The 12,606-nt window shown below is 40.5% G+C and overlaps 1 protein-coding gene across 1 annotated transcript in view; it reads right to left on the minus strand.

Annotated features, from left to right (window-relative positions):
* The window catches only part of HEATR3 (HEAT repeat containing 3), a 39,828-nt gene that overhangs the window by 11,897 nt on the left and 15,325 nt on the right, over positions 1-12,606 (minus strand). Inside the window, exons 8-12 of the mRNA XM_038531086.1 lie at positions 10,228-10,318; positions 9,958-10,115; positions 9,598-9,680; positions 8,539-8,675; positions 1,642-1,730 (exon numbers count right to left, since the gene is read on the minus strand). Coding sequence (XP_038387014.1) covers positions 1,642-1,730; positions 8,539-8,675; positions 9,598-9,680; positions 9,958-10,115; positions 10,228-10,318 — 558 coding nt within the window. The remainder of the gene's footprint in view (positions 1-1,641; positions 1,731-8,538; positions 8,676-9,597; positions 9,681-9,957; positions 10,116-10,227; positions 10,319-12,606) is intronic.

Below are 12,606 nucleotides of genomic sequence, written 5' to 3' on the forward strand. Positions count from 1 at the left end.
TAACTGACTGAGCCACCTAGGCTCCCCAAATCCACTAATTAATCTTAACATCACAAATTTATGAAAATATATAATTTGTGATGTAAAAGTAGAAAATATATATAGCAGTATGAATTATTCTTGCCAAAAAATTTGATCCTGAATCTAATTAAGACTCTAGACTTAGCTCCCAGTTTATAGAATGTATGGACAATAGAGGAACACGACAACAATACTATCCTGAGAAACCGGCCAAATCTCATAATGGGAAAAACTACAGGACAAATGACAGCTTCTTTAATGAATAAATAATATAGAGAAGGGGGGTTGGTATGGGAAATGTTTTAAATTAAAAGATTTAAGAATCTGTAAATATACTAAAAGCCAATGAATTGTACATTTTAAATGGGTGAAGTGTATGGTTGGTAAGTGAATTAAATCTCACTAAAGCCATTAAAAAAAATTTTTTTTTTTTTGAAACCAAAGTATCAAAGCAATGTGTGGATCTTCTTTGGATTCTGATTCGAACAAACCAAATAAAAAGACATTTTTGTGACAATCAGAAAACTGAACTCAGGCTGCATATCAACTGATAATTAAGCAATGTCTGTTGATTTGGGGGTAACAGTACTTCTGATTAAGTTTTTTAGAAGTCCATTTTCTGTCACAGACACATAACGAAGCAGTAATAAAATATTTATGGTGAAGTAACATGACTGGCTTTAAAGTCATCTAGGGAACAAAAACAAAAGTATAAGGGAGATGAAGGGAACAAGAATGCCAGGATGTTTGCCAAAAAAAAAAAAAAAAGAATGCAGATGCCAGGACGCTGCCAACTCACTGACACTTGTGGTTCATCATACTACTAGCTCTGGTTTTAGAGATATCTGAAAATTTCCTTAATAAAAAGAAAAGAGGGCAGCCCTGATGGCTTAGCGTTTAGCGCCATCTTAGCCCAGGGCGTGATCCTGGAAACCCGGGATGGAGTCCCACGTCGGCTTTCTCCATGGAACCTGCTTCTCCCTCTGCCTGTGTCTCTGCCTCTCTCTTTGTGTGTGTCTCCATGAATAAATAAATAAAATCTTAAAAAATAATAAATAAAAAGAAAAGAATAAAAGTGGGAAACCAGGGCAGCCTGTGTGGCTCAGCGGTTTAGTGCCTTCAGCCCAAGGACCTGATCCTGGAGACCGGGGATCGAGTCCCATTTTGGGCTCCCTGCATGGAGCCTACTTCTCCCTCTGCCTGTGTCTCTACCTCTCTCTTTCTGTCTCTCATGAATAAATTTTTTTTTAAAAAAAAGTGGAAAACCACCCATCACATAGAGATGCTGAGGGATCACTGTGGAATCAGTGGGCATGCTTGAAAATTTCTGTAAAATGTTACAGAAAAAGACAAATGACACTCAGAGAGAATACTTCTAACAGACATGTCAACTATATCACATCAATAAAAAAAACAAACCTGTGTGTGTGCTGGTGATGGTGGTGGGAAGAAGCAAAATATTTTACGTTTTGTTTTAAGCATTTTTGCTTTCTTTTTACAAGGATCATATATTACTCTTGTAAGAAAAATAAACTTTTAAAAAAACAGTTAAATAATGAATTTTGCCTCCATAATACAGAATCTTTGCAAGTTTCACATAAAAATTCTTAAAAATCTTACCTGAGAAATGTTGTTGGAGGCCATAGTTTGCAAGAGGGCCCTCAAGGCACTACTTATGGCTTCTAGAAAGTCAACATGCTTAGCAAAATCTAAAACACAAAAATGAAATATAAATTTGTCTTCCTCTATGCTAAGTTATTTTGTAGAAAAAGATACGGAATCAAAACACAGCCTGTTAAATATTAATACATGCTATTCTAATTAAAACATTTTTTAAAAGATATTATCATTTATTTATTTATGAGAGACACAGAGAGAGAGAAAGAGAGAGGCAGAGACACAGGCAGAGAGAGAAGCAGGTTCCCTGCGGGGAGGCCGACATGGGACTCGATCCCGGGACTCCAGGATCACGCCCTGGGCTGAAGGCAGGTGCTAAACTGCTGAACCACCCAGGGATCCCCTAATTAAAACATTTTTGACATTAAGCCCAAACTTCTAGTCAACAGCCCCCTGTGGACTGTATATGTAAGTTTGAAAAGACATCCACAATTGAAATAACCCTAACAAGGGCACATTCTACAGACAGTCCTCGCCTTTCCGATGCTGGATTTTCATTTAACTGGCTTTTTAGCATGGGATACACCTGAGGTAGCTTCATAGACAGAATTCAGCTTTTCACAGATTGCCATCATGGTACTGGGCACACCTCCCATGGAGATGTCTCCCAAATCAGACTGCTTCCTCAACAACCCAAACCCACTGCCTAGGCAAGAGCTGTTGCTTGCATAGGGCTGGACCACTATACCTCCATGGTTTCAGTCTTCTATAGTTTTTACTGACCCAACTTCCCCTTCCCATTCCTGCTCATTTTTAGTGTTTTCTTTCTTACCCCTGAGGTGGGAAGGGAAAGCGATGAACTTGCTGTGGTAGATTATACTGTCCAAAAATAACCACAACAGTCTACTTCCCTCACCCCTTGAATTTGGGGGGACTTTGTGACATCAACCAACAGGACACATGAACATGACAGGCTAGGTCATGGAAAGACAACATGACTTGCACCTGACTCACATATATTTGCTCTCTTCTCTTTCTCAACTCTTGCCTTTGGAACTCAGCCACCATGTTATAAGGAAGCCTAGGTCACATGGCGAGGTCACTTGATCTGGTTGACAGCGCCTGTGAACCACCCATCAACATGGGACTGAAGAAGACTTCAGACAGTTCTGGCTTCTTGTTTTCCAGCAGAAGCCCTAGGCTAGAGGTTTCTCAACCCTGCCACTATGGACATTTTGGACCAGACAATTCTTTGGGATCCCCTGTACACTGTAGGATATTTAGCAGCATTCCTGGCTTCTACCCCCTAGGTAACAGTAACAACCCCCAAGTTGTAACAAGAAAAAATGCCTCCAGACATGGCCAAATATGCTGTGGGGGAGGAGGATACGGGGGTGTGTGTGTGTGTGTGTGTGTGTGTGTGTGTGTGTAGGGGGCTGCTCCTAGTTGAGAACCCCTAGCCTAAACATTGTGGAGTAGAGACAAACCATCTCCACTGTGCACCGTCTAAATTCCTGACCTATAGAAACCATGAGAAAAACCATTATTGTTGTTTTAAGCCACAAAGTTTAGGGATGGGATAGATACCTTGGCTTTCTGCCCTCTAGTGCCTGGGGCCCTATAATTATTCCAATACCCCTTTTGGGGCTGCCTACCTGAGCATGATGTAGCTTCTGCACACACCTGAATCAAAGCTTATTATATTTTTTTGCCTCTCATGATCATATATACATTATGTACTGAAGTAGGGAATGCCCGTAAATCTTACAGAACAGATACTAGCATAGCCTTAGGATCAGACAGACCTGGGATGGAATCCTGCCTCTGACGTTGTATGACCTCTCCTTCTGGCCTCGGCTCAAACGTCACCTTCTCAGAGAGCCCTTTCCACCGAACCCATCTCCTTTTATTTTCTTCCTAGATGAAATTACATTGTATCTTTGTCTGAGATTGTAAGCTCCATGAGCATCATGATCTTGCCTAGCTCATTTACCCCCATATCCCTTGGACCTAGAATGGTACACGGCGTAGAGTGTTCAAGAAGTATGTGTTAAAGCAATAAGTGCCCCAAAGGAGTTCCTCAAATCAGCTTCCTTATCAGAAAGGTGGGGTAATAATATCTTGCTCATAAAGCCTAGTACCCAAAAGCCACTCAAAAATTGGTGTGAAGTTGTTGCTACTAAAATTCAAAAAGTCACCATCGCTCTAGCAAGTAGGTTATATTTGAATTTGATGAGAACTATTAAGCATAGCCCTAGAAATTCACCAACTGCACATAAACCAACAAAACTATATCATGAAGAAATAACTCAATATGAACTAGAACACATTCAGAAACAATTTTTTTCTGTCTTGCATTCTTAGAAAAGTAACCATTACCTTAGATTCAAAACCCTAATCTAAACCACGTTACTGTTTTATATTATGTGTAATTCATACTCTACCTAAATTAAGGAAAATATGCGGGTAATTTTTATCGAATTCACATTTCTAGTCATGTATCCAAATCTGGGAAAGAAACTTCAAATTATGCTACCTTTCTGACAAATTCTCAGAAGGTCAACCCATGTGGTATTGTTGAAGAAATTAATATCAACAGAAGTTAAGCAAAAGAAGGTGGGCGAAAATATCTTTCCCCTCAACAACTTTGTACAGCATTTAAGAATTGCTGCACATGTAAAAGCAGGTAGGTAGCCAACTCACAGGTAATCAAACAGCAAATTTTTATTTAAGTGACTTTCTCGGGTTGATTTTCCATATCCTAGAAGAGAACAGGAAACATCCCAGAATGGGTGCTACTATCATTCTAATTGTAATGAAAAGAGCTTTCTACTTCCCCAAATGTGGGAAAACAGGGAACCCTAAATGATTATGGAACCCAAGTAATGGAACAAATGATAGACTGACCCAATCTGAAAACAAAACACTGCTATAATTTTTTTTAAAGATTTTATTTATTTATTCACGAGAGACACAGAGAGAGGCAGAGACATAGGCAGAGGGAGAAGTAGGCTTCCTGCAGGGAGCCCTATGTGGGACTCGATCCTGGGACTCCAGGATCATGCCCTGAGCTGAAGGCAGATGCTCAACCACTGAGCCACCCAGGCATCCCTAAAATTTTCTTGATGTTCTGAAGATTAATGGTCTTTAACAAAGGAGACAAAGGTATTAACATACTGAATGCAAGGACCAGAATCTGATTCACTGACAATGTTCTCTCCTTTTATCTCTGATGTCAGCCACAGGGTGTAAGTATCACAAATTTTGTAACTTTTCACAACTGTACTTTAGCATTAAAAATAAAGCAAGTTAGGCAGAGTTGTATGATCCTCATACACTTAATGTTCAAACATGGTAACAAAAAGTTAGAGAAATTTGACCCCATCTTCCCCAGAAAATTCTCCAGTAACAGTTCACACCATCCACACAAAACCCACAAGATTACGTTATTTAATAAATCTCAATGTTTCAAAGGAACTTTAGCATACCATCTCTCAATATAAGCAATTATCCTTTATCAAAAATTTCAATCTGATAAGAAAAGGTTATGTCAACAATACCTATGAACTTGGAATTTACTTAAAGTGTTTAATTATATTTTCCCACAATTCAGAGACTTTCCATTATTTCTCCAAGGCTAAGCTGGGTATCGTTTTCCTGTGATCTTCCAGGTAATAAATGTGCAAGCATCAGTAACCACAAATAGCTAGCTGAAAGGGGAGAAACATACCCAAGTGTTTTCTGTACAGCAGTGGGACAAAATATGTGAGCTTTACTTCAAGTGAAATGAACTCTAATTGTTGGGGTGGAGATGGAGCTTCTGGTATCTTGACTGGAGCTCCCCACTGAGCAGGAAAATGGCAGTTTGTTCTGCCAGTAGGGCAGACAGAATTCCCTCAGGGTAGGCAGGTCTTGGAAGTAATGATAGGCTAGGCTTGCTCCCCTGGGGGCCTGGCTATGTACAACCCCATTTGGCCCAGTTCCCAGCAGGGAGAGCCCATGTGAAGGGGTGAATGGGAGTGGCCCTGAGCAAGAGTAGCCCTCCTCGTCCTCTACCATGGGATATTGGGCTGTGCTGGTGGGAGCCAGAATGTCAGCAAAAGTCAGATAGAACATCTTCTTTCCCATGTCCCCTGCCCCCCATGCCATCCAGATCTCTGCCTGGTTTATATGGCTGGGGGACCAATGAAAAGATAGTTATCAGGCCAGCTCACACCAAGTCAGCTCTGTAGCCAAAGCGTGCCCAGTCTTGCCTGTATCCTGTCTTAGGTGTGGCTGGGCACAGTCTTCTCATGATCACACCAGCTAAAGAATGCACAGCCTGAGATCAATGGAAAACTACATCTGCTGACAAATGCTAGAAGGTCAGTAGAGACAGAATAACTATGTATGGGCGTCTGAATCTTTACTTAATTTTTAAAAACTGACCTAGAACTTTTTTTTTTTAAGAATCTCAGTATTCGGGATCCCTGGGTGGCGCAGCGGTTTAGCGCCTGCCTTTGGCCCAGGGTGCGATCCTGGAGACCCAGGATCGAATCCCACGTCGGGCTCCCAGTGCATGGAGCCTGCTTCTCCCTCTGCCTATGTCTCTGCCTCTCTCTCTCTCTCTCTCTGTGTGACTATCATAAATAAATAAAAAAATTAAAAAAAAAAAAAAAAGAATCTCAGTATTCTGACTGACTTATTTATTTGAGAGAAAGAGAGACAGAGAAAGCACAAGCAGTGGGTAGAGAAGCAGGCTCCCCACTGAGCAGGGAGCCTGACATGGGGGCTCCATCCCAGGACACTGGGATCAGGACCCGAACAAAGGTAGATGCTTAATCTACTGAGCCACCCAGGCACCCCTGATCTAGAACTTCTAAAACATGCACTATTAAATGCACAGCACCTTGTATTAACTTGATAGAGTGCAAAGTAGGGGCTCCTGGGTGCTCTGCTCAGCAGTGAGCCTGCATCTCCTTCTCCCTCTGCCCCTCCCCCCTGCTCAAGCTCACACTCTCAAATAAATAAAATCTTAAAAAAAAAAAAAGATTTCTAGAAGAACTAGGGAGTGGGGCAGCTGGCTGACTGGCTCAGATGGAGGAGCATGTGACTCTTAATCTCAGGGTCACTGAGTCTGAGCCCCACACTGGGTGTAGAGATTACTTAAAAACAAAAAAACTTAAAAAAAAAAACTGGGGAGGAACTCTTAAATGAATATCTATATAAAAGCTTATATTTAGTCAAAAATGGCCATATTTTGATCTTTTAAGAGTTTCAACTTTTTTTTTTTAGTTTTATTTATGTAAGTAATCTCTACTTCCAATGTGGGGCTCAAACTCATGACCCTGAGATCAAGAGTCACATACTCCTCCATCTGAGCCAGCCAGGTGTCAACTTAAGAGCTTCAACTCTTGACTTAATGTTGTATCTGAGAAGAGGATAAGTTTAATAAATAGTTTACAATGAGGTATATGAATACTACACTGAATGTAACACAGTTAAGTTATAGCCTATTTGGTGGTTAAATTTTAAAATTAGTGCAGAAAGCAAATATTAAATATCTTCAAATTTACCCTCAAAAACTCCCTAGACACTCTGAAATTGGGGAGCTGAGAGCAACCAATTCTTATCTCTCAATTACCCTCGATGCAGACATGCAATGCTGGGACGTAATGTGGAGAATTCTCTTTTACTACATAAAATACTATTTTTCCCCTCCCTCTCAGTTTTTCTTCTTTAGTTTGGTTTGAATTGCTATAGTTTGATGTGGCCAAGTCAAATGAGATTCTATTACCACAAACTATGAGAATCTGTTAGAGTAGCACTCATTAACACTTGTACAGCCAGGCCATTTAGAAAGAATAGTTACCTATGTATGCTATCTCTCTAGGTTTCTGTGTACAAATGAAAGTAATTCATATTAGAGAGATCGTGGTAACACCTTTTACCAAGCAAAGGTGTTTAAAGAAAGAAACATATTAGGAAAAAGCAGAGTACAGTACTCTGTCTAGTAGTCTACAATTTGACTTAAGAACACACATACAGGGATGCCTGGGTGGCTCAATCGGCTAAGTGTCTTGCCTTCAGCTCAGGTCATGACCCAGGGTCCTGGGATTAAGTCTCGCATCAGCCTCCCTGTTCTACAGGGAACCTGCCTGCACCTCCCTCTCCCTTTGTCTCACATGAATAAATAAATAAAATCTTAAAAAAAAAAAAACAAAAAAAAACTCAGGGACGCCTGGGTGGCTCAGCCGTTGAGCCTCTGCCTTCGGCTCAGGGTGTGATCCTGGAGTCCCAGGATTGAGTACCGCATCCGGCTCCCTGCATGGAGCCTGTTTCTCCCTCTGCCTATGTCTCTGCCTCTCTCTCTCTGTGTCTCTCATGGATAAATAAATAAAATCTTAAAAAAAAACAAAACTCAGATACATATTTTTATATAGAGAATCTCTCTGGAAGAACATGCAAGAAACTGGTAACAGTGACTGACTCTGGGAGAGAACTGGATGGTATGAGAAAAAGGAGAGAGGCTTTCTGCTTTACATCCTCTAATAACTTGTGAATTCTGTAATACATCTATGGATTATCCAAATGTAAATCAAATAGTTTTATTTTAAGAAGCAAAAGACTAGAGAATTAACCAAATATCTAATATTTATGATATTATGATATTTGTGATTCAGCCTTATTGGCCTGACATAATGCAATTTTAATAAAAAATAAAAGTATAGCCCATAAACTACCTTACATATATTGTTTGGACTCTATGCCACTGGCAACTATAAATATGACTCTTCCTGCTTGGGAAAGGTTTCTGCAGGTTGGATGACAAACACGGCAAAATGCCAAAGTCCAAGTTCCTGGGCCTTCAAAATTCTGCTTGATCCAAATAGTCTTTCACAATGAGTCCTAAATATTTACCTGGCTGAGAAAAAAGCAGCTGTGACAGATGTTGTGCAAGTGTCTGAAGGGCTGCAGGGCCCCCAAGATGGTCCACATCCAGGAGGGAGACAAGACTCTGGAGACACACGAGGGCTCTGCACTGAATAGTGTTCATTCTGGAAAGGAAGTGGAAAGAATGCGATGTTTCTCTAACAGTATTCCAACAGAATTCAGTATTTGTTTTTAACCTAAGCTTTGGGCTCTGACTGGAAATACCTGTACGCAGGTGTATGGCTATAACAAAGAATCTTAAGGTAAACTGATTATCTCCCTAATCAAATTGCTTGAGCACTCAGGGCCTGAGGCACAACTCACTTATGAGTCATAAGGAATCTGCTTCAGAAAAATTTTTACGCATGGCAGCATTGGCAAAACGACTTTGAGTTGTGAAATAGGACACACATAAAGTGCTCAAAGCATATACAGAATTTAACAGTTTATAAAGCAAACATGGCGCCCCTAGAAAATAAACACTGCTAAAAAAAAAAATCATAAACACTGCTCAGCACCCTCGCAGTACACATACCCCTTCCCTGTCTCGTCCTGCCTCTCTGACCCCTAAAGGCTACCACTATCCTGACTTTTATGGTAAACATTTCCCTGTTCTTTATAGGTTTACCACCTAGTATGTGTCCTGAAACAAAATACTGCTGCCAGTTACTGAACTCTGTAAAAAAGGAATCTCAGTGTATATATTCTTTTGTACACCTTGCTTTCTTTTTCTTGTCAACCTTCTAGTTCAGGTTGTTTTTGTTTGTTTTTACTGCTTTTAGGTATTCTACTGTGTGATTACGTCAAAATTTACCTTTCCATTCTGCCACTGATGGGCACTGAAGTTGTTTCCAGGTTGGGACAACTGGAAACACACTGCTATGCACATTCTCATGGCTTAGAGCTTATAGGCACACATTTTTCTAGGGAATATACACAGGAATAGAACTCTTGGATCTGGGGGGAGTCAGTATCTTTTAGTTAGTGGTCCATCATTTCATGTAATAACATAATGACAAACAGTTTTGAAAACAGAAAAGTTCTTACTTTCTAACCAAAGATTTCCAAGTGGGACTCCTAGAACATAAGTCAACTGCAGTGCTGTTTGGAAAGGCAGTTTTCTCAAAAATCTAGATTTAAGAAAGGCAGTAAAGCAAAGGTTAAAAGAGTAGCGTCGTTTTCTACATGATCCCTTTATCAAGTCCCAACATATTACCTCTCAATGAAATGGTTAGGCTTGGGAAGGATCTACTTTTCAGCATACTCCCACTACTGTTAGTTCTAACTTGTTGTTTACCAATTACCTACAGTCTGGAAGTGAGAGTAAATCTCTTTTGCATACATGGCGAATAGTTCTCTTAAGCCCTTCCCATGCTCCAGTATGAGGCTAGACTTGAAACAGACTACCTTCTTTGGGATGAGGTAGTTGGTGAAAGCAGTGTGAACCTCATGGGAGAGGCAGAGGGGAGACAGCAGCTGCCCACCGCACTCACTGAAGGAATTCTCCATAAATGCATCGCTCTCATCACTGCTAGAAAGCTCTTCCCACTCATCATCGGAGGGATCTGGGAAGAGTGCAAACCACATATAACTGAATATTTTTAAAAATCCTCATGGAAGCTCCCCTTTCAGCCCAGGGGGAGAATGTCTAAACGTAAACGTAAACTGGTCACAAACCTTCACTGCAGCACATGTTGACAATAATTTCCAGAGCAGTCTGCTGAGCCGTCAATAATGCTATGCTCTCTCTCAGTTCCTTGTCAGTGGGCTAAAAAATAAATAAATCAATAAATCAAACAACCAACTATCAATGTTTGGGAAAATATTATCACATGAATGTCCTTAGAGCCTACTACATGATTTTTACCCTTGGAATAGAGTGCATGGGGGATGGGGTAGCCAGAAGAAAAGTCATAATGTGTTGAAGTACAAACAAGCATTATGACTCCTCTTGGCACTGTGCAGCAGGCCACTCTTAACTGGGCTTCTATCTATCTACACGGTTATCCTCTAAGCGTTGCATAGTTAGCTGGGGAGAAGAGATAAATACTCAGGAATTGTGAACTGAAATTACCCTGAAACTTAATCTAATTTGTTAAGAAGTAGCTCAGCACACTAAGATTAAAACAAGAGCTCATTTCAGAGACTAGGCACTTATACACAACACTAACTTTTTTTTTTTTAATATTTTATTTATTTATTCATGACAGAGAGAGAAAGGCAGAGACACAGGCAGAGGGAGAAGCAGGCTCCATGCAGGGAGCCCGATGTGGGACTCGATCCCGGGTCTCCAGTATCACACCCCGGGGCTGAAGACGGCACTAAACCACTGGGCCACCGGGGCTGCTCTAACACTAACTTTTAGATGCTTAGACATCTTCTTGGAAAAGACTGCATTAACAAGAACTACTAACAAGCCCTTATATGACTAACAAGGCTTGGCTAAGGTGTAGACAGGCTTGCTTCCTGGCTTTCTCTGAAGCCAGCAATAAACCATTTATTTGGGCACCTGGGTGGCTCGGTGATTGAGCGTCTGCCTCTGGCTCAGGTCGTGATCCCAGGGTCCTGGGATCAAGTGCTGCATCAGGATCCCTGTGGGAAACCTGCTTCTCCCTCTGCCTGTGTCTCTGCCTTTCTATGTGTGTGTCTATCATAAGTAAATAAGTAAAATCTTTTTAAAAATTAAAAATTAAAAAACATTTATGTAAGACTGAAGAAAGGGGGAAACACCTGGGTGGCTAGCCAGTTAAGCATCTGCCTTGGGCCCAGGTCATGATCCCAGGGTCCTGGGATCCAGCCCTGCACCGGGCTCCCTACTTAGCGGGAGCTTGCTTCTCCCTCTCCAACTGTTTGTGCTCTGTCAAATAAATATATTAAATCTTAAAAATAAAATAAAATAAAATAAAAATAAACTGAAGAAAGGGGAGAACTTTCTTCTGGAACATTCCATATTAATTATGGGAATAATTAATGTGAACTTCTCAATTACTAGTCTTAAAAAGGGTTGTAGAAATTTATGTGACCTTAACTCTTAAATTACCTATGAAAAGTGAAATAGCTACATTGATATTCAGATAGTGTATAGGCTTAAAAAAAGTATCTTTTAGGGATCCCTGGGTGGCGCAGCAGTTTGGCGCCTGCCTTTGGCCCAGGGCACGATCCTGGAGACCCAGGATCGAATCCCACGTCGGGCTCCCAGTGCATGGAGCCTGCTTCTCCCTCTGCCTATGTCTCTGCCTCTCTCTCTCTCTCTCTCTGTGACTATCATAAATAAATAAATAAATATTTTTTTTTAAAAAGTATCTTTTATTGTTTGAATGTTTCTGTCTCAACAGGCTTCTAATTGTCCTTTTAATGCATGTGAAATATTAATTAATATTATTATTATTAGTGTATTAATCCATTAAATACACTAATTTGGAATATTTCAGATTACTTGGATATCTCATTTCCTCAGATTTACTGGGTCAAAGAAACGTCTGAAGATCCTGGGATGTGTCCCTATTTTCCTTTCCAGAATGTTCACGCTGATCTATAATCCTCTAGCAACTTCTTGTGCAACAATCTGACTCCCATTTTGAACCATGTTCAAATTATTATTTTTAAAGGTTTTTTTAATTTACTCATGAGACACACACAGAGACCTAGGCAGAGGGAGAAGCAGGCTTCATGCAGGGAGCCTGATGTGGGACTCGATCCCAGGACTCCAGGATCACACCCTGAGCCAAAAGGCAAACGCTTAAACGCTGAGCCACCCAGCGGTTGTGTGTTCAAAATTATTAAAAAATAATAAATAGGGGCACCTGGTTAGCTAAGTTGGTAGAGTATGTGACTCTTGATTTCAAGATTGTGAGTTCAAGGTCCAAGCTGGATGCAGAAATTACTTAAGATCAATAGCAATGATAAAATAATAAAAATAAATTTAAAATAAAATCATTACTAAAAGATAATTATTTTTGATAAGATGTATTTTAAAGCAAAGTGTTCATTTAAAAGATGTAGCTTGAGGGGCATCTGGGTACCTCAGTTGGTGAGGCATCTGCTAAGGGTCCTGGG

This window comes from Canis lupus, chromosome 2, assembly GCF_011100685.1.
Source record: "Canis lupus familiaris isolate Mischka breed German Shepherd chromosome 2, alternate assembly UU_Cfam_GSD_1.0, whole genome shotgun sequence".
Classification (NCBI taxonomy): Eukaryota; Metazoa; Chordata; class Mammalia; order Carnivora; family Canidae; genus Canis; species Canis lupus.